This window comes from Vulpes vulpes, chromosome 13 (assembly GCF_048418805.1).
Source record: "Vulpes vulpes isolate BD-2025 chromosome 13, VulVul3, whole genome shotgun sequence".
In the NCBI taxonomy this organism is placed as follows: Eukaryota; Metazoa; Chordata; class Mammalia; order Carnivora; family Canidae; genus Vulpes; species Vulpes vulpes.
This window is the reverse complement of record NC_132792.1, coordinates 90,273,075-90,295,170: the sequence shown is the minus strand read 5'-3', so window position 1 is coordinate 90,295,170 and position 22,096 is coordinate 90,273,075. Positions and strand designations below refer to the sequence as shown.

The 22,096-nt window shown below is 44.6% G+C and overlaps 1 protein-coding gene and 1 long non-coding RNA gene across 3 annotated transcripts; one reads left to right on the top strand and one right to left on the bottom strand.

Annotated features, from left to right (window-relative positions):
* Window positions 1-1,658: 1,658 nt before the first annotated feature.
* Window positions 1,659-4,530, bottom strand: LOC112925223 (uncharacterized). Of its 2 annotated transcripts, none has more exons than XR_011996734.1 (3): window positions 3,781-4,530; window positions 2,271-3,231; window positions 1,659-1,872 (listed from the first exon to the last, which is right to left on the bottom strand). It is a non-coding gene; the product is annotated as an uncharacterized lncRNA (long non-coding RNA). The 2 variants fall into 2 exon arrangements; XR_003236047.2 differs by lacking the exon at window positions 1,659-1,872 and having other exon boundaries at window positions 1,900-2,375; window positions 3,147-3,231.
* A 2,498-nt stretch (window positions 4,531-7,028) lies between these two features.
* On the top strand, window positions 7,029-14,910 carry TGIF1 (TGFB induced factor homeobox 1). Its single transcript, XM_026005886.2, has 3 exons — window positions 7,029-7,162; window positions 12,811-13,037; window positions 13,841-14,910. The coding sequence occupies exons 1-3, from the start codon at window positions 7,147-7,149 to the stop codon at window positions 14,414-14,416; spliced, it is 819 nt and encodes a 272-aa protein (XP_025861671.1). The 5' UTR covers window positions 7,029-7,146; the 3' UTR covers window positions 14,417-14,910.
* Window positions 14,911-22,096: the final 7,186 nt, after the last annotated feature.

The following is a 22,096-nucleotide window of genomic DNA, read 5'->3' as shown; positions in this document are numbered from 1 at the left end:
AATAAATTATATCTTTTATTTTACTTAAGTCTTCCTTTATGTCCCTCTGTAGGGTTTTAAAGTTTCCTTCATAAAACTTGCACATATTTCTTGTTAAATTTATTCCTAGATATTTCATCATTTTATTGCTATTATAAATGCGTCCTCCACTGCGTTGGGAAGAGGTAATGGTGATAAATGGAAACACGCGAATGAATTAACCCTTTGAAAAAGGAGAAAGGGAATAACTTAAAAATGGGTATGATATTCTGAAAGTCTTATCCTTACTGCGTAAATATGGGTGCTTATTCTATATGACACATATTTTTAAAAAACAGACATGTCACCTCCCTGCAGTCATTATTGGTTCGCCTTACCTTGTTCCCTAAATGTTAATTCACTCTTTTTAGTTCTTTGTCAGATGAGCAAAAGCAGACTGTTTCTTACTCTTCTAAAAAAAAAAAAAAAGAAGACAAAAGAACATAAAAACAACAAATACATTAGAATATTTGACACAAGTCACGAATTGGGTAAAAGTAGAATTAAGGAGCAGCTCCGGTGGCTCAGTGGTTTAGTGCCGGCTTCAGCCCAGGGCCTGATCCTGGAGTCCCACATCGGGTTCCCTGCATGGAGGCTACTTCTCCCTCTGCCTGTGTCCCTGCCTCTCTCCTTCTGTCTCTGTGTCTCTCATGAATAAATAAATAATATCTTAAAAAAAAGAAGAATTAAGGATTGCCAATAAATACATTAAAATGTGCTCATCTTCTCAAACAAAGAAATGTGAACCTTACAAAAATTAGGTGCCATGTATTTGCCCAGGGGATTGACAAATATGAAATTGGTTGTTAATATGCGGAATTAACAAGGGCATAAAGAGGTTTTCTCATATACTCTTAGTGCGATTTTAAATAAGTAAGATGATCTAGAGGGCCATTGGACAATATCTTTGAAAATTCTGAACACCACTACCTGTGACTCAGCCAGTCTGCTTCCCTGGGACTCCTGCAAATACCAAGCCCGCAAAAATCTGTATGCACGCTGACATTCGGCTGAGACTCACTAGTTTACAATCTGGAGGAGCTCCTTCAATTTAGATGGTGAACCCCTTTTCTCTCAAATGTTAAGTATTTCAAATATAATTGGACTATCCTTTTGTGTTCAGTTACAAACTAGAAACTATTTGAATACTCATCACTAAACAAAGTGTTACATAAGTGAAAAAAGCAAATTGCATAATCATTATTGTTTGGATCATTGACTAGGGATCAGAGGGACAGGGCAAATTATTTAACTTCCTCGGACTCCTACAACTTCATTTGTCAGATGGGGTAATATCAAGGAATACTTCTTTGGGTTGTTTTCAGAAATAAATAAGACTAAAAAAGTGGAGTGTTTGCATGCTGTCTGGCATGCTATAGTCAACAAAGGATTGTATTCTTCTTATTAATGACTCTTACAGTCTCCCTTTCTTTTTTCTTTCTTCCTGCTTTCTTTCTTTCTTTCTTTTTTTTTTTTTTTAAAGTAAGCTCTTTGTGGAGCTTGAACTCAGCACCCTGAGATCAGGAGTCTTATGGTCTACCGACTGAGCAAACAGATACATCCTCTTACAGTCTCATTTTCATGCATTATTTTGTTTAATAAATATTTATTTGGTATCTATGATGTGTGAGGCATTGTGCTAAGTGCATGAAAATTTAATAATGAGCATACATTTTAGTTGGGGAATCAGGGACGCCTGGGTGGCTCAGTGGTTGAGTGTCTGCCTTCAGCTCAGGGAGTGATCCCGAGGCCCCGAGATCGAGTCCTACATCGGGCTCCTTGCAGGGAGCCTGCTTCTCCCTCTGCCTGTGTCTCTGCCTCTCTCTCTCTAGGTCTCTCATGAATAAATGAAATCTTAAAAAAAAAAAAAAAGTAGGGGAGTCAAAGGAAAATAAACAAGTTAATAGTCAAATAAAAAACAGCAAAATAATTTTAAAATGTGGCTATGGAAGAAATAAAGAAAGGGTTGAGCTAGATCCGTGGTTCTCAACCAGAGGTAATCCCTGCCTCCCCCTGCCGCTATTTCCACCCTCTCTGGAGGACATCTGGCAATGTCTAGGGATGTTTTCATTTGTCACAACTTGCTAGGGAGGGTAATACTGGCAAGTACTGGTTAGCAGCCAAGGATGCTGCTGAACAATGTACAGGACAGCCCCGGCAACAAAGAATTAGCTAGGTCCACAGGTTAACAGGGCTGTGGTTGAGAAACTCTGAGCAAGATGGTGGCAGTGGGGGGCTGGGGGGCTGGATACCTGAATTCAGGTCAGGCGGTCAGAGACTTCTCTGAGGGGACATTTAGGCCACATTTTGACTGGCGAAAAAGTGCCAGGCTTGGGCCTATTCCTGGTGGAGGAGACCTGAAAACAACAAATAACAATGAAAAATTCCTTACTTTAGTGTGTAGTATACATATGCCCCTGTGGAGAGTGAGGGGGCAATTAAAGGATCTTTTATGTTTCACAGTGTATGGCTATCTTATTGAATTTTGGAGAACAGCCCCCCCCCCCTTTTTTTAAATTTAAAAATGGGGAAGGGGAGGAGTACAAAAAGCAGGCAGATTGGAAGACAGACTCTTGTAAAACTATCGTAGATTTCAGAGAGGAGGGAGATCTTAGAGCACCCCCCACCTGTTTAGGAGGCCCCAGTGCATCATCTGTGGTGAGTCTCCACTCTTCACCACCTTCCACATCCAATGGACCTCTCCCCAAAGAATAACAATGATCACCTGATTTAAAGCCAAATATCTGGGATCCCTGGGTGGTGCAGCGGTTTGGCGCCTGCCTTTGGCCCGGGGCGCGATCCTGGAGACCCGGGATCGAATCCCATGTAGGGCTCGTGGAGCCTGCTTCTCCCTCTGCCTATGTCTCTGCCTCTCTTTCTCTCTCCCTGTGTGACTATCATAAATAAATAAAAAAAATAATAATAAAGCCAAATATCTATGTCCAATACTTGGTTTCCTACCTTTTAGTTTTGTTAGATTTGGTCTGTTATTTATCTCGACTTTTAAGGGGAGAAAATAAGCCACCTTACAGTGTGTGTATGAGGTAATTTAAATAACTGTTTCATAAACCGGGAAGCATAATATAGACATATGCTGTTGAGAATAGAAGGAGAAAGGCTGTGCTCACCTAATTATCTTTCTGCTCTGTTCCCTTGATTCCAAACCCCTTCTAGGTAAAGAGCAATGAGGACTGGACTACAGAGAGGAAAAGCCTGGGAAAGGAAGCACAGGCCAGGAGGAAAGTGATTACAAACAAAAGTAGTAGCACCAGTTACATTATTCATGCAACTAAGAGGAGGAGAGTAATCCTGATGGGGTGGATAAAATCTCCACAAGACCGTGGTTGCAGTCCAGACCCCTGGAAAGACAATGGCCAGCTTCTCCTCAAGCAGCCCAAGACCTCTGACCTGAGATGGGAAAAGATGATTGTGGAATCCTTGTGCAGGGTTTGGAGCCCGGCAGTCTGCATATTTTATAAAAGTATCTGCTCCCCAGAGACTAGAAGCAAAAGGGATCCAGCGACCTTGTGAGTCATCCTTCTTGCTGGAGGGAAATCATGCTTAATCAATGGTTGTCCAGTAGATGAATGAAATAAATACATTCTCTAATCACTTGAGAGACCTAGTATGTATTATGTATGTATATATATATATATATACTGTACGCATCAACACACTTTCCTGGCTTATTTGCCTTTGAGTTCCTTGTTGGGTTTTTGCCTTTGAAGGGTTTGCAGGCTCTGAAGAGTAAACTTAACTTACACAACTCTGTGTCTTTTCTTGGCCTTGAGGCAGCTTCAAAAGATGACACCAAATGGAACTATGTGTGCCTGGAGGGAAAAAAATAAATAATGGTGAAAATATTTATCAGCCGCCTTCTCCAGCACCAAGCACCTTCTCACCTTTACTCCCATATCCTTCCAACTTAACATTCATCTGAATTCAGCAAGTAATAGGTGGCAAAAGCGAATCGGTATCATCATTTCTTTCAGCCCTGGAAAGAAAACTCAAAAGTCACTGGATCAGTTTAATAGGCCCTGCCTGAGACATGAAGGGACTGACGGAGCCAGAACTAAAACTTGTTTTTCCACCTTGAGAAAAGCAAATAAACAAAAAATATCCTAAGCCATTGCTGGTTTTTCGAGCCCACTCTTTTTGGTTGTTTTTCTTCCCAGTGTTATGCAGACTCCAGGCACTTTCTTCCCAGAATGCAACAACAACCCAAAGCTCCAAACAAGTTTGGGACCGGCCTTGGGCGGGGGGGGTGGGGTGGGGTGGGGGTGGGGTGGGGTAGCTACTGGAAAGGCCATCACGCTGAACGGTGCCTGTGTTCCTCTTTGGAGCATCTCATCAGATTTAATAACAGCTCGGATAGGATTCGCTCGCTCGAGCAAAAGGTGAGCCCTGGCCGGATCAAGCCGGCCCTCCGGCCAGAGGGTTTAAAGTTGGACTTCTTTTTCCTCCTCGCAATTTGAAAGAAGCTTTTAATTCCCCCCCCCCGCCCCTCCTCCTTCCCCCGTAAAGTTTGTTTTCTAGCTGTAAAGTCGCTTCGACTCTCGGTTTCCATCCCGGTTGCCTGAGAATCGCGGTAATTAGCCAAGTCCTCTTAGACGAAGAAAAAGATACCTTTGTGCACCCAATGAGAGCCACCGCGTGGCCAAGGATAACCACGCAGAAGGAAGCGTTTGGGGGTCGGGCTTAGCCGCCCGGGAGGCGTGCAGGGCCGCGCGGCTCCGAGAGCCGCTTTCGAAGTTAGCAAACAAAGCGTCTCCCCAGTAACCGCCCGGGGCCAGACGGGGCTCCTGCCACTCAGACCTCGGAGCCGCAGCGTCAGCCGGCCCCCGGCTCCTCCTCCCTGCGTCTCTCCTCCCCCCTCCCTCCTCCCAGTTCCCCAACGGATTCGAGCCACCAATCCCAGCAACAAACAAGCCTTCAAATGCGAGAACGCCGCGGCCCTGCAACGGGCGGCCCCCCCGCCCCGCCCCACATCTGTCCGGCGCTGGGGCGCAGCAGCTGATTCATCTCCAGCCAGGCCCGGGGAAGGAACTTCGCTCCAGCAAGTTGCAGGGGAGCTTCCCGGCTGGTGGTTTCCCCCAGGACCGTGTTGCCCCCTCCTTTGCCGTTTTAGATGTGTGCTCCCTTAGGTGCCGAGCAGTCGGCGAACCACAGAAGAAGAAAAAGTCGGAAGGTTGCAGCCTTCTTAGAATGACGCCTTTTTCCTTGTTTATTCATTTTAGGTCCTGTAATTGGTAAAACCACCCAAGCTTTGTAAACTCTAACCCTAATTCACTCTCGAGGCGGGGGTGTCTTTTTTTTTTTTTTTTTTTTAGGGCGGCGAGTGGGTGGGAGGCTGGCTTCTGGCTTTAGTTTTCGCTGTAATCCTAAAACAGAGGCTCCAAAGTCTAGTTAGTCATCGTTTGGCTGCCTGAGTCCTCCTCGGGTTTAACCTTATTTCCACGGAGCTTTTCCTGCCGGCTTCTCCATCGAGGTTGCAAAACAAAAACAGCACAGAGCCGAAACTGGAGGCAGACTCGGGCGCTGACGTCTCTGCTAGGCTTATTTACGGTTTGGCTCTTTTTTTTTTTTTTTTTTAAAGTGATGGGGAAAGTCTTACAGTGACATGCGACAGTTCGTTTACTTCAAAACAACGAGACACACACGAGAAAACTGGACCTGGTGGGGAGGGCGGGGAGGAGGCAGGCGCTTCTTGAAATCCGCCAAACGGCGTCTGGTCTTTGACCCGGGTGCTCATCAGGGAACTCCTGCTGGAGCCCCAACTCTCAACCAAAATAAACCAACAGGAACATGTGTTTACTCAATGGCCAGTTTCTGTTTGAAATACGCGAGGGGGAGAAGGGGTCCCTTAACTAAGTCCTAAAAGTAGACTGTTTACCGAAACAGTGGAGCAGCCCCCCGCCCCCGTGTGGTCGCCCCCTTTCCTTGAGGGCGGCAGCTGCCTGGGCCCGCGGCGACGGGAGGGGGGAGGGGGCGGGGGCTTCGGGCCGAGTGTTTGCAGCGGGGCGGGCGCGCGCCCGGGCAGTCCCCACGCTGAGACTTTTAAAGAGCATGTGAGCATGACAAGTGTCTGTCCGCAACGTGTTAGATTTTGAAACTGCCTTGCAATCCAGCCCGGAACTCGCAGCTCTAGCCCGGGGTAACAGACACTTGCCTGGGGTGTCTGTGTCTCGCTCTCCTCCCCCCACCCACCGCCGTCGCCGCTGGAGGAAGAGCCCCGGAGGAGCAGGGTGCGCCGCGCCGCGCCCGCGTGTCAATGGCAGCCGCGCATTCTGGAAGAAGTTGGTTCTTGTCCTGAATACTTTTCCTGCGGTGCCCCGCCCCTTGAATCAGAAGCAGCTGTCTTCTCCTGCGGCTAGAGCCGGGACGGTGGAGTTTGGGGCAGCTGTCAAAAAACGAGAGGGGAGCCTTTTCTTCCCTGGGGTGGAGGAGGGGGCAGCCTTTTTCCATCTGTTGCAATTTCCTAACCAAACGCACCCTCGCCAGCCCGAGGAAGAAAGGCCCAAAGGAGAAACCCGGGCGCTCGGCTGCTGTCGCCGCCGCCGAGCGAGGGATGCGGGCGGCGTGCGCGCCGCAAGGAGGAAGGCTCGAGTTTCTGGGCTCCGCCGCCCCCACGAGGGACGGGTGACAGCGGCCGGGGAGGCGCGGAGAGCGGCCGCGCGGCCGGAGCGCTCGGTGCCGTCCTCCCGGCCTGGAAGGGGCGGGGGAGGGGCGGAGGAGCGGCGGGGCGGGAGGGGGACGGGGCGGGCGGCTGGGGGCGGAGGCAGGACCTCCTGTACCTTCCCTCTTCGCCTCTCTCACTCTGACAGCGCCGAGGTACGCCGAGCAGGAGCGGGGAACAAAGGAGAGGGGAGGGGAGCGAGTTGGGCGAGGGAGAGCCCCCAGCCGGCTGCCAGAAGATCCCGGCCGGAGGAAGCCCAAGTGTCACTTGGATCCCGCCCGGGGAGCGGGCGCCTGGGATCCGAGCGCCTGGATTAGCAATAACGGCTGGAGCGCGTCCTACAAGTTACGGGAGAGTCGGCGGGGAAGGAGGACAATCGCGTGCCCCCTTCGCCCCCGCTCCTGGCCCCTCGAGACCCCAGCATCGCCTCGCGCTGGACGGGGAGCTCCAGAATGAAGAGCAAGAAAGGTAAGCCGCCGTGGGCTGTGCCCGCCGTGGGCGCGGGTCCCGGGTCCCGGGTCCCGGGGAAACGTGCTCGCCGCGCCCCGCCGGGCTTGGGGCGAGAGGGACTTGGTGGACTTTCCAGCCCCGGGGCTCTCGGGCAGGAACCGCGGCCGTTTCTCTTTGTTGGGGCTGCGTCTGCAATGGCAGTTGCCGTTTTCCTCCTAGACACAACACGAGGGGCTGTTGTGGGGAGACGGGCCTCTCCACGCTGCTGGCACGTTGTCAAGAAACACGCTCAGCGCCTTGTTTGTGCGCCTCCAAGTTTCATTGTCTCCGCCGACACCCCCACGCTCCGCGGGGCGGCCGCGTGGCTTCTAGCTGGTCCTCGCGGGCCGAGATGGGGGCCGGGGTCGGCGGGCGGGGGGGGACCGCCACCCCGATTCTCCGGGCCGGGACCCGGGGCGGCCGGGACTGCGGAGCGGAGGCGCCTTTGTCTGAAAGTTGGGCTCCTGGGCCCCCACTCCCTCCCCCGCAGCTGGGCCCGGGCACCCTCCTCACCGGGGATGGGGTGTTTTCACGGTCGAAGGAATGCAGCTCGGGCCCCCACACCGCCCTGGGGCGTCGGTGGCCTTGCAAAGTTAAGACTTTTAGAAACTCCCAGCCTCAAAGTTTTCCCACGATGAATTTGGGGCGAGATGGAGAGTTAGGACGGAGGGCGAGCCGCTTACCGCGGCGTGGAGTCCGAATGAGTCCAAGTGTGACAAGCAGGCTTGGTTGTAAGTGCACAGAGCGAGTCTGTCATTGTTTCCACGAAGCGTCCTGGACGCGTTACAACTAAAACTTGCCGTCAGTCTGGTTTAAAAACAAAGTACACAGAAAGGGAGAAACCAACAACAAGAAACCCACCCCCACGAAAGGCCAAAAAAAAAAAAAAAAGTTAACTCCCTTTTGAAGTTAAAACTTTTGAGTCCCTGGCTGGGAGGTACCCCGAACGTTCCGTGGCGAGCCAGAGTTGGCTTTTCTGTTGTGATTTATGTGGAGTGGTTCAAAACAGAAGTTAATCGCTCGGGGAAGGCAGCGCGGGGGCGGCGGGGGGTGGGGGGGGGAGCTGCTGCGCATGCCCAGGAGCGTCCGGAGTTTTTGTAACTCCACATTCTTTCAGACTCCTCCAGCCCATGCAGTTAGGAGCCCAATATTGTTAGTGGGGCAGCCTTCTACCCGAGGGGGTCCCTTCGGCCACGTTCTTCACCTTGGAGTTCTGTTCCCTTTCATTCTGGGCTGGTGGCTTCTCTGGCGGGGCTTCTCAGCCCGTGCCTCCCCAGCGAAAGTAAAATTAAAACGTCAAGACCTGGGGCACTCATCGGAGTCGGTGGGAGGACTCCGTGAGCATGTGAGGGCTTAGAGGCTCGGCTACGTAACGGGGCTGGGGAGGAACGCGAGCGGGGAGCGCCCGGGGTGGCGCCTGCAAGGCCGCGTGCCCTGCACCGGGGTCTGGATCCGTGGTGGAAGGCGTCCTCCCCCTCCTGGCGCTGCTGACGGCGTCCAGTTGGGGTTTTGTTTTTGCAGAGTGGTTCTTAGGAGCCGCAAGCAAAGCTGCGTTTCCGCCGGGGGCGGGCTCCCCCCATTGTCTGGGCTGCGCCGGGCAAGGTGTTGATCCAGCCCGGCTGGTCTTCCCCCGCAGCCCCCGGGGGCGCTCCCCCGCTCTCTTCGTCTCCCCCCCCCCCGCCTCCAGCGCCCCCGGTCCTTCCCCGGAGCCCTCCCCCCTCGGGGTGCCTCCCGCTCTCTCTTCATCCCTCCCAGCCGGGGAACGAGGCTGGGACCCGCCGGCCGCGGGGTGGGGACATTCGGGGTCAGCGGCCCCGGGCGCGCGAGGTCCTGCTACCGAGCGCCGACTCCTGGAAACAATGAAAGGTGACGTGTAGGAAGGGAAACTTTGCGACTGGTTCGGAGCCTGTGCGGGGGAGCCGAGACTGCTGAGATTGCCCGGCTTCTTTCCCTTTTTAGGTTTTCCCGGCAAATACTATTGAGGGTGGGCAGACCCCCGAGATTCACGGCCCCATTTCTCGTTTCTCCTTGTAATCTGAAACTCCCGAAGTCCTCGGGAGGTGCCGCTGGAGGGGCGAGCTCGGTGCAGGCTCAGGAACTCGCAAGAACAAAAGCTCCCCGGCCGTGCTCCCGCCCGGGCGCCTCCCTCCCCGCCGTGCTCCCGCCCGGGCGGCTGCCTCCCCGCCGTGCTCCCGCCCGGGCGCCTCCCTCCCCGCCGTGCTCCCGCCCGGGCGCCTCCCTCCCCGCCGTGCTCCCGCCCGGGCGGCTGCCTCCCCGCCGCTTCCCTGAAACCACCTGGGAGCGGGCCCGCGTTCCGGGTCGGCTCAGCGCAGGAGCCGGGAGGAGCTCAGCCCAGCCGGGCTTGTGGAGTTGGACTGTTTGCCTAATAAGTCTGTGAAAATCTTTTCAAGTTTCCTTGAAAACAAAAGCACTCGAGGGCCCGGGATTTGGTAAGCGTGGTTTGTGATCATCGTTGTCTGGCCTCGAGAAAGCGGAGGATAATCAAAAAGATCCCACCCCACAAGTGGCTTTTAGACCAGCAAAGAAGATTCAGGGAGGAAAATCCCCGACGTCTTCTTTGCCCCTAGTTTCTGACAATTTGCAATTCTTGCTTGAGAACTGCTCCACGGCCGGGTCCAGCCAAGTGCACCTTGGAGTTTGTGCCTGGGATGTTGACCACGGCTCCCGGGGCATCTCCGGAGATACTCTAATCAGGAGACTGGTTAGGCCAGGTTTCCTTTTTCCTGATGGTCTACTTCAGCTTTTCCTTCGATTATTCCTATTTCTAGATCCTTTTCCAGGCTCTTCTAAAAGTCCCAACTTCACAGCCACGGCCTCTGGCCTTCCCTCGCCGCCCCCAACCCCAGTTCCTATCAGGAAAAGATTGATTTTTAGAACCGTGGGATCCCCAGGCCATCTTGTGGCTTTCTAAACATTTCCTTGTATGTGGATGGAGTCAAAGAGCCTTGTGATCCCCTCCCCCCCCCCCCACCACATATTTTTTTTTTTTTTTTCCCCTTTTAAGTGTAAGCAGAGCAGGACCTTTGGAAACAAGTGGTAACCGGGAAACTTTTCAAAAGCTCTGTTACAATAGGAAATGAGTAACGTGGAAAAGTCTTTTTGTTTTTCCGAGCTGAGCCACAATCCGGAGGGAGAGTTTTAATGAAAACAGTCCTGACAGCAGCAAACGTGGTTTGCTGCAGTGAAATATCAGCTGGTGTGGCCAAGGAACTTCAAGTCTTAACTTCCTGTTGCTTCAGCTTTTGTGCACATATTGGAAATATTTGTTAAGAGGTCCAGAAGCCTGGCATTCATTTATTTAAATGGACTGAGAACAGAGTGAAGTCGCACTGCACTTTGGTGTTGCTTAACTGAAACCGACTTTTGTGTGTGGCTAACCTATTTTGAGAGCTCAGGCTTCTTGTCAAACTAAGCAAGCAGATCAAAGGGCAGGCTTCGGGGGTTTTTTGTTTGTTTGTTTGTCTCAAACTCTTTGTTATTATCAACTTACAGTTGGGAATTCACTGTGCATGAGGAAATTTTCACACTTCTCTAGTTGAAAGAGGGGGAGGGGGATTATAGCCTGGAGAAGAATGTCTGGGTTTTCAGGCGTTGAAGAGTTTAAACAAATTGCTGTATTCAAATTTGCCTTAGTCATTCAATTACTTGACACATTTTAAAAAGTTCTTTATTTATCAAAGTAAATGTAAAACAGGAACTCATTTATAATTTCTGAAGGCATTTTATTAATAGCTCTTTACTCAAATTTCCACAGAGGTTTTAAAAGTTTCTCATCTTTTCTATGGTGAAAGCACTTTCAGTTTTAAGTGCGCCTCTTTTTATAAAGACTTTTTTTTTTTTTTTTTTTTTGTAAGCAGTTTCATGCAATCTTCGGGGAAGGGAATATCAAATAAACAACGGTTAAAACTTAGGATTCTTGTGCGGTTTATTGATGGGTACTTGTTAAGCCTTGAGCTAAAGTGAATTTGCAAGATCATCCTACTCTTTTGTTAGAACTTGCTTTACTTTGTCTTTGGAAAGTTCTGCCTTCTCTGTGGACACTCCCTCCGGCACTGCCCCCTGCAGTCCAAAACTAAAAATGTGTTCCTAAGTAAAGTCCGGCTCAATTGAACTAGCTCATCAACAAATCTTGGGATGAGGAGCTTTTTGAGTGTTAAAAAAATTTTTAATGGATCAAATGGTTTATTACTATGTAGAATATTCTGGTTTTTTTCGAGGTAAGCCACTGAATTGCATCAACAAAGCTAAGAATGCATACCTTTCAGTTTATTGTTATTTTAATTTTTGTTATAGAAATACTGGCGTTTTCAAGCATGCCATAATTTGTAATTCATTTACAATTTTAAAATTCGAGATTGTTTTCAAAATAGAGAATATATTTGTTTAGTCATTCAGGGTTGCCAGTTGTCCTTTTGAAAGGGGGAAGGGTTTATAGCATTTGTAATTTAAATGTTTTAAAGTTCAGAATTCTATTTTAAATGTTAAAAGGGCCTAGTCTGAATTTTTGTTGACCTCAGTCTATTATATGTGATGTAGATATTCCCTATGGCTGTGAATTCTTAAAATTTCTGGTGGGATTAAAGTACTTACAGACAAAAGAGTTTCCTCTGGGGGTGCAAATTCAGTTTTCTTTGTCATGTAATAATTTAAGACTGAACTCTACTTCTTGGTATCTAGTATTCTAGGTTCTGATTAAACTGCCAGTTGAAATTTATAGAAATTTAAAAATTTATTCAGTACCAGCATCTTTTGACCTCTGAATTAAGTACTAAGAGTAGAAAAATATTTTTGTGTAATGAAACTGAAAAAAAACTTCAGTGGTTGTATTTAGTAAAAAATGACCAGTGCTGTCCATTAAAAGTAGGTGTCTAGTTTTGAATAAATGTATGAATGAAAAAAATGACCAAGGAGTTGGCAGGAAAATTTGACCTGTATTTTACCTTTAGAATAGTGACTGGGCTTAGGGCACCTGGGTGGCTCAGTCGGTTTAAGCGTCCGACTCTTGATCTTAGCTCTGGTCTTGATCTCAGGGTGGTGAGTTCTAACCTCTTGTAAGTGGGCCTTGACCCTACTTTAAAAGAAAAAGAATATTAACTGGGTTAAGTGTGGACTCTGCCCTTTTATTTCAAACCTTCAAGGGAAGAAGGAAGAGTAGCATTTAAAATGTACCTTAGGACACTTGGGTTGTCTTTCCTAAGCTAGCAATGACCTCAAAGAGAAGGTTGTTAGATATATTCCATCTGCTCTAGCACCTTTACTATTTCACATGTGACAGACGATTCACTTTGGGTACAGCTGTGTCTCTTCTGGTGCACTAGACTTTTCCGAGCATCACTCAAAAGGAATGTGAGAAGTTAAATTCTACAGGAAAGTGGGTATGAAAGGGCTTCTGACACTTGGTTGAGAATCTATAATGTGCTACTAGTCAGATTACCCTAGAGAATTTGACACGAGCTCTGAGACTTAAAGAGAGAACTGTGGTCCTTCGCTTGGCTTTCAGGAGTTAAGACAATATGGTTATACACTGAATGGTCAGAAGAGATAAGCTTTGCAGTAGGTGCTCCCCTGATAAAAGTGGTTGACGGCCGGCCTTTGTCCTTTCCTAGGTGTCGTTGCAGCATCAGGCAGTGAGACAGAGGATGATGACAACATGGACATCCCCCTGGACCTCTCCTCCTCTGCTGGTGCAGGCAAGAGACGGCGAAGGGGCAACCTGCCCAAGGAATCTGTTCAGATTCTCCGCGATTGGCTGTATGAGCACCGATACAATGCCTATCCCTCAGAGCAAGAGAAAGCATTACTGTCCCAGCAAACACACCTGTCTACACTACAGGTAAAGGAAGAAGAACTTGAGGTGTATGCATGTGCGTTGTTTCCTTTGCTTCCCAAAGTCATTTTATTGCATTCCTGTAATATCAGATCATTAGATGCCTCCCCACTCAAAAAAAAAAAAAAAAAAAAGAATATTTTTCTCTTGTAAATTTTATAGTACTAAAAGTTAATAACTGGCTATTTAGAGAAACAGAAACACTTGACAGTCATCTGTCAAATAGCATTTCCTTTCAGGCCTAAGAGAGCCTTTTTTAATGCACCAAACATAAAGAGGAGGTTAAATCTTCCTCTATTGCCCAGGAAACTGGTTTGATATTTAAACAAGGACAGACTTCAGTGAGGTAATTCTTGTTATGTCTGTTGACACAGTCATTTGAACTGGGAAAAATCAGTAACTGGGAGGAGTGGCCCTATTCATCCAGGAAAAGTTTTCCTGTAGTTGATTAACTTGAATGCTGGGGCAGTAGGTAATAGGTTAATACGGGAGCATTAAAGGGTAAACTCCCCTCCCTAAAATCATTTTCAGACATTTGAGAATTTTTATCCTTTTCTTCCCCATGAAAAGGCTTAAGGATGATGAGCTAAAAAGGGGGAATTTGTATTAGAAGAGTAGGAGGTTTATGGCAGGAAATAGCTCTTTCTTGGCTGAGCTCAAATACCTTGAAATAACTTTGGAAGTTCCGAGAAGCCTTTTCAAGCCTTCTTTAATGCAAAGAGAGAGATCAATTAGGCATCCCACGGTAGGTTCTCAGAATGGGTTTGCTGGGTTTGCTGAGCGTTAAAACATTACCCATCTGATTTCAGGTCTGTAACTGGTTCATCAACGCGCGCCGCAGGCTCCTCCCAGACATGCTGAGAAAGGATGGCAAAGATCCAAATCAGTTCACAATTTCCCGCCGTGGGGCCAAGATTTCTGAAGCGAGCTCTGTGGAGTCAGCAATGGGCATCAAAAACTTCATACCAGCTCTAGAGGAGAGCCCATTTCATTCCTGTACAGCTGGACCAAACCCAGCCCTCGGGAGGCCACTGTCCCCGAAGCCGTCATCCCCAGGATCTATATTGGCTCGTCCATCAGTGATTTGTCATACCACTGTGACTGCATTGAAAGACATGCCTTTCTCTCTCTGCCAGCCAGTTGGTGTGGGACAAAACACAGATATACAGCAGATAGCAACCAGCAGCTTTACAGACACCTCCCTCATGTACCCAGAGGACACATGTAAATCCGGACCAAGTACAAATCCACAGAGTGGTCTTTTCAACACTCCTCCCCCTACTCCACCGGACCTCAACCAGGATTTTAGTGGATTTCAGCTTCTAGTGGATGTTGCACTCAAAAGGGCTGCAGAAATGGAGCTTCAGGCTAAACTAACAGCTTAACCCATTTTCAAGAAGAAAAGTTTTCACAAATGTTATGATTGCCGGGGTGATGGCAAGAGACAAACTGCATTATTTTATATATTTTTTTATTAATATTTGCACATGGGATTGCTAAAGTGAAGCTTCCTGTTACTGAGATGTCTTCAATGGAATACAGTCATTCCAAGAACTATAAACTCAAAGCTACTGTAGAAACAGAGGGTTTTCTTTTTTAAATGTTTCTTGGTAGATTATTCATAATGTGAGATGGTTCCCAAGATCATGTGATTTTTTTTTTTTTCTCTCTCTCTCCCCTTCCCTTTTTTTTTTTTGTTGGTTTTTTTTTTTTCCAGACTGTGCAATACTTAGAGAACGTATAGCATCTTCTCATTCCCATGTGGAACAGGATGCCCACATACTGTCTAATAAATTTTCAATTTTTTTCAAATAAGTATGAATCTAGTTGATTGATGCCTTTTTTTCATGACATAATAAAGTATTTTCTTTAAAATTTACTGTAATGCAGAGTATTTTGTTGAGGGAGGCACTTCTTGAAAATGAGTAGGAATATAGCACTGAATGAGCAGGAAGTTGGGGGTAGGGTGGAGTGTGAGTTAGGGGGGTGTCACCAGCTCTTTGAAGAACCGTGGACAACAAGCCAGTACGTATAAACAGGATGTGTGATATTTACTCTTGATAGGAGGCATAAGCAGGCCCTTAAATCTTAACTTAAAACTGCATGACAAATTGAAATGAATCATTCCATCAGTGTTTAGCTAACCACTAAAACCCTTGGTGATCTGTCCTGCATATTTTAAGACCTGGCCAGTGTTGAAAAAAGGTCTCAAAGCACCTGATCATGGCCTAAGTTTTCAGAAGTAAACAACCCAAGTGGTCTCTCTGTATTTCCCTCCTTCATGTTACCCTTTAAAATAACCTTTATCAGGCGCTACAGTTAGGTTATGCCTCTCCATTCAAATATGGTATGAATTTGTACAGAAATCGCCTCTTAAAACATTATCAAAAGTGATTAAGACAATGGGGTTCTGTCTGCCATGAGATTGCTAGTGTACAAGGTTTATTTTCCAAGGTCACATTGGTGAAAACTGGTGCCATACACAAGTGGAGTTTGTTGGGATAGACAGTTCCGTATGAAGCCAGGATAGCCAGAAGGGAATTGGTGGTGTTCCTTTCACTTACATGGTTGACCAGATTTGTCACATGCCACAAAACCATTCTTTGTAGTCATGCTTAGTATGAGGTTTCTTTGTTATTACAGTCATGTTCTTTCCAGCCCTGCTCCAGCTATCAACTGGCTATGTTTGAGGCAGCCTCAGAGCTTTGGTACTGCTGAAAGAATGTAGAAAAATTCTTTCAAATTGAAGTTTGTCTAATTTTGTAAACCTATTAAAGTCCCTACTGTAGAAAGAGCTAAACTCAAAGCCTTGTAAATAGAAAAGCAACACTGATAAGGAAAAGTAAGAGGTGTAAGTAAAAATAAGTGAGGTAAAAGGTGTGCTCTAGCTGTGACGGGTGGAAAGGCATCTCAACCACGAGGGGGCTGGCCTCCCCCCTCAGAGTCACAGAAATAGATGTAAACCAAGAAAATAAATAAAGCCAGTAAAAGGAAAGAAATAGCAAATATAAGTGAAATAAAGATGACTAAGACTCATTACCTGCTCTAATAGCTAGATCAAAGGCTGAGATTCTTTGAGTAGAGATAAGGAGACCAGCAAATCCTGAAAGGCTTCCCTTGTTAAAATGTTTCGTTAATCATAGCAGAGGGAGAGAAGGAATCATATGAGTGATTTAGAAGAATGTCAAAGGTCAAATGAAGTCCAAAGGTTTAAAAAAAGGTCCTCCAAAACTGTGTTTTATTATTTGATTTTTTTTCCCCTTTTGAGGTTACTATAGAGTCTGGTTGATAATAATAACTGGTGTGTAATAAATGTAAACCATTTAAAAGAAAAACCCAGGTAAATACTGATTGGGATGCCAAATGTAAGAGCCTACATAACTATCAATGTTGAAGCCAAATAGAAAGGAATTTTGTGCTTAGTATTTACGTGATCTTTTTTTTCATTTACTTATTTTAGCCATTTGTGTTTTAGTGTAAAGTTCTTCCCTTTTAGCTAGGATACTGTTGGGTCTTGCTTTTTTTTTTCTAGTCTAACAATCTCTGCCTTTTACTTGGTGTATATACTTGATTTATATTTAATATAATTTTTGTTTACTTTTTTTAAGTTTTAGTTTTAATTCCAGCTAACATACAGTATTATATATATTTAGTATAATTTTTTATATGTTTGGATTCAGTGTACCATTTTTGGCTTTTGTTTTTCTCCCTCTGCTCTTCTTTGCCTTCTTTCAGGTTAATTGACTATTCTTATTGTTTCATTTTAATTTTTCTCTTGGCTTGTGAACTACACTTTTTTTTAATGGTTGTTCTAGGGATTACAATTTACATCTCTAAGTTATCACAATCTATTCAGGGTTAATGTTATACAGCTTCCTTCCAACAAAATATGGAAACTTGCAACAGTATAGTTCATTCACTCTTCCTTTTTTTTTGCTTTTGTTTTTGTTTTTTTTAAAGATTTTATTTATTCCTTCATGAGAGATACAGAAAGAGAGAGGCAGAGACACAGGCAGAGGGAGAAGCAGGCTCCATGCAGGGAGCCCCATGTGGGACTGGACCCCGGGGTCTTCAGGATCAGGCCCTGGGCTGAAGGCGGCACTAAACCGCCGAGCCACCTGGGCTGCCCACAGTCTTATTTTTGTCAAATATTTATCATTTCTGGTGCTCTTCATTCTTTCTTGTGGATCCAAATGACATGTTATCATTTCTCTTCAGGTTCAAGAATTTCCTTGAGAATTGTGCAAATCATCGGTTTTTGTTCATTGAAAATGACTTTTATTTTACTTTCATCTTTGAAGGACAGTTTCACTTAAGATAGAATTCTGGGTTGATGCTTTTGCTTTTTGTTTTTTTTTTCCATCACTTTACAGGCATTTGTTTTCTGGCTTTCATTATTTTGGATGAGACATCAATGGTCTCATTGCTCTCTTTTTTGTGATGTCTTTCTTTGGCTCTTTTATCTTTGTATTTCAGCAGTTTGACTATGACTCCTTAGGTATGGTTTTCTTTCTACTTATCCTGCTTGAAATTGAACTTACTGCATCCGTAAGTTGATGTTTTGTTTTTACCAAATTTGAGAAATTGTGGCCATTATTTAAATTTTGTTTTCTGCTTTCTTCTCTGCAGAACCTCAGTATATTTATATTAGATCATCTGACATTGTCCTATATGCCCCTGGCTCTGTTTTTCTTTGAGCTTATTTCTCTTTATTTTTCCATCGCGATAATTTGTATTAAGAAATTTCTTTTAAAAGATTTTGTTTACTTGATAGAGAGAGAGAGAGAGAGAAGAGCGTGCACATGAGTTGAGGAGAGGGGCAGAGGCAGAGGAAGAAGCCGACTCTGCTGAGCAGGGAGCCCAACACAGGGCTTGATCCCAGGACTTCAGGATTATGACCTGAGCCAAAGGCACATGCCTAACTGACTGAGCCACCCAAATACCCCTGTATGAAGTAATTTTTAATTCACAGACTCCTCTGCTGTCTCTAATAATGCTATTGAGCCCATCCAGTGAATTTTCTTTTTCTTTTTTTTTTAATTTTTTTTAAATTTTTTTAAAAATTTTATTTATGATAGTCACAGAGAGATAGAGAGAGAGGCAGAGACACAGGCAGAGGGAGAAGCAGACTCCATGCACCTGGAGCCCGACGTGGGATTCGATCCCGGGTCTCCAGGATCGCGCCCTGGGCCAAAGGCAGGTGCCAAACCGCTGCGCCACCCAGGGATCCCTGAATTTTCATTCAGTTATATTTTTTACATGTATAATTCCCATCTGGTTCTTTTTTAAATCATTTCTATTACCCTTTTGACATTTCCTCATCAGTTTATTAATTACAAGTATATTATAAGCTATTTATAATAGTTGTTTTAAAGTATTTGTTAATTAAGATGTCATAATCAGTCAGTTTGACTGCACTTTGCTTCAGGAAGGGTCATATTATTACTATTATTATTATTTGCTTGTTTAATGATATTTTTATTGTGTGCTGGACATTATAAATGATACATTAAAAAGGATTCTGGGGCAGCCTGGGTGACTCAGCAGTTTAGTGCCATCTTGAGCCTGGGGCGTGATCCTGGAGACCCAGGATCAAGTCCCACATCAGGCTCCTGGGATGGAGCCTGCTTCTTTTGCCTGTCTCTGCCTCTGTGTGTGTGTGTGTGTGTGTGTGTGTCTTTAATGAATAAATAAATAAAATCTTAAAAAAAGTAAAAAGGATTCTGGATTTTCTGGATTCTGTACCTTCCTCTGAAGAGTGTTATTTTTGTTTCGGCAGGCAGTTCATTTGGCTGGACTGAAACTTCAAAGTCTGTCTTCCCTGTAGTAAAAAGTAGCTCAAATGTCTGATCAGTTCTTTCAGCTTCCAACTATTGCCTCTCAGTGAGCCCACTGGGATCTCCCTGCACAAGTGGACCAAGGAGTGGGACAGAGTTTAGATTCCAAGTTGGAGGTCTGCTCCTTCTGCTGCTCCCTCCTTTGCAGGGTTCCTCTTCTAACTTTCCATCTGCTCCGCCAACTCCACTTCTGTTCTTAACACCTCCCGCCACTGAGGCTTCAGCTTTCTGCCACTCTTGCCTTCAGAAGAAGGAAGGGGGCCCTTGGCCATCAAGCCACATCTGCACATCTTACCCCTTAAAGTTCGCTTCTGTTAGGTCAAACAACCCTCCAGTTTCTACCTGCTGCTGGTCACTCCCCAGGCCTTCAATTAGTTTTTTGTTTAATTTTTTTGTTGACATTTTATTATTCTCTGTAGGGAAGTTAGTCTGAAGAGAAATGACTCCACTGTGACTAGAAACAAGAATTTTACTATAGTTACTTTGAAATGCTAAATCAAGAGCTCTCAAGTTTATCTGCACATTGGAATGACCTGGAAAGCTTAAAAAAAAAAAAAAAAACCCAAACCAAAAACCTGTGGCTTGCTTATTAGCCAGTTTTTCTACATAAGGAGAAAACTAGGGGTTAGCCATTCATTCTTTCTCCAAACCTTAAAAAAAAGTGTTCTTTTGCTTTTTGTTGAGGTATCAGACAGTTTTGGTTTAAAAAAAAAAAAAGTAATTTGATGTAGAGTTATCATCTAAGTCAACTTTGTCAATTAGAGTTTTAAATAAATTTGATATTTGACACTGGGTTCATATTGAAGTATACATACCTTGTACCATGTCCTTGTACCATGTAAAACTAAGCCACTGACAAGTAGACCTAATACTGCAGGAAGATAAACATGCATTTGTATTAAATGAAAAAATAAAGTTCATCTTTGGAGACTTGGCCAGAGAGTAAAAAGCGATGTTCAGAAATCAGGTTTTAGGTCACATTAAGTTCATTAAGAGAAGAATGTGTCAAATCTTGACCTCCTACTGAAAACAGACTGCCCATCCTAGATGAGTTTTATGATTCAAAGACTGAAAAAATATTCAATAGATACTTTGTGACCAAAGAAATAGCAATAATTTATGGCTGATGGTCATAAGAGGACAGCTAGTAATGGGGAAAGTATGATAAAATGATGAATGCAGCAATAAGTACTACAAGGGTCTCATTAAATGTCAAGGAAATAGTTTTTGATTTTTTTTTAAGATTTTATTTATTTTTTCCTGAGAGACACACAGAGAGAGAGAGAAGCAGAGACACAGGCAGAGGGAGAAGCAGGCTCCATGCAGGGAGCCCCATGTGGGACTTGATCCGGGGACTCCAAGATCACACTGAGCCACCCAGGGATCCCAGGAAATACTTTTTGAATGAAATGTTTTATAGACCCCACTAGAATTACAACCTTTGAAGTGCTGTATGGTTGACCTGCAAATGAAATCAAATTCCATGATAGGAATTCACTCAGAATTAGAATATATATATATATATATATATATATATATATATATATATATATTTATATATATATATCCCATTATATATATATATTTATAGAATTTATTTAGATATTTTGATATATATAATTTATATTTATATATTTACAGACATTTGACTAATAACATATAGGTAAGGAAAATGAAACCTTAGAAGGATTTCAGAAGATACATTGTTACTGTGACTCCTGGATGGCTCAGTGGTTGAGCGTCTGCCTTTGGCTAGGGGTGTGATCCCGGAATCCTGGGATCGAGTCCCACATCGGGCTCCTTATATGGAGCCTGCTTCTCCTGCTGCCTATGCTCTGCGCCTGTTTCTCCGTGTTTCTCCTGAATAAATATGTAAAATCTTAAAAGAAAAAAAAAAGGGGAATGAGAAAAAAGACGGAATGAGAGAGAAGTTGTTACCTTAGGAAGCTTTGCGAGCTTGGGTTTTTTTCTTTTTTTAATATTCCAAACTATTGATTTATAAATTAAATTACTGAAACTTGAATATATTCACATTTGGTTGGATCAATCAGTTTTATGATCTTATATCATAAGAATTTTAGGATCATAAGCTCTTCCACCTTGTTTCAGAGTATTGCATATATTTTTTATATAATTTTATGAATTTATAAATGATATTTTATAGTTTTAATGTGAGTATAGAGCTTGCAGAAACTATAAATAGATAAGCAAAAAGCAGTCATTTAACTTTTAATATATGCCTTTCAAAAAAACCCTGTCATTACCTTTTGACTTGTTACCCTATCTGATCATTAATGTTTTATTGCTTTAAAGTTCTTGCCAATGATTTTTGTTTTGAAATTTGATTTACTCAAATGATTCTGTGAAAAGCTGATATGTATTACATTAGTTAACACTTTTTTCCCCTCCTGCTTATGCATATCATAAATCTCCACAATATGGAACATTACTTATTTTAAATTCTCTAATCAATAGTCCTTCCGATTGTAATTTTTTCTATAAATGTATCATCTGTAAATCCAAATATTGCAATGAAAAATGTGAGTTTAATTAGGAAAGGAAAAGAAACAATATTTATTGAACACGTTATGTTACTTATTTTATTAGTATTTTACTAGTTATCATACCATTTATGGGCATATCTCTTTCAGTCCTCACAACCCTGGTGGGAGAGATGTTATTCCCATTATGTAGCTAAGGAAACTGGCACTCATCATCCAAATTTAACTCATCTGTGATTATCGGCTAATAGAATTTGCAATTCATGGGATGCCCGGGTAGGTCAGCAGTTTGGCGCCTGCCTTCAGCCCAGGGCATGATCTTGGAGAATTAGCATCAAGTCCCACGTAGGGCTCCCTGCATGGAGCCTGCTTCTCCCTCTACCTGTGTCTCTGCCTTTCTCTCTATATGTATCTCTCATGAATAAATACATAACATCTTTAAAACAAAAAATTTGCGATTCATTAGGTGATTCTATGGGCTCCCACTCTTTCCACACACTATGCCTGAAACAAAACCACTTGGAATCATCCCACTTTTATCATACTGTTGTTCAATAAAAATTTGATGGTCAGATGATCATATATATACAAGTTTTATTTTCTAAATGCCTCTATTTATTTTTCTGCTGTCTATCAAACTCCCTGCCATCCCCCATTGCTTTACTTTTTGGCCATGTCTGCTTCTCAGGTTGACTTGCAGGATCTGACACATCTTCTTGATTTCCTA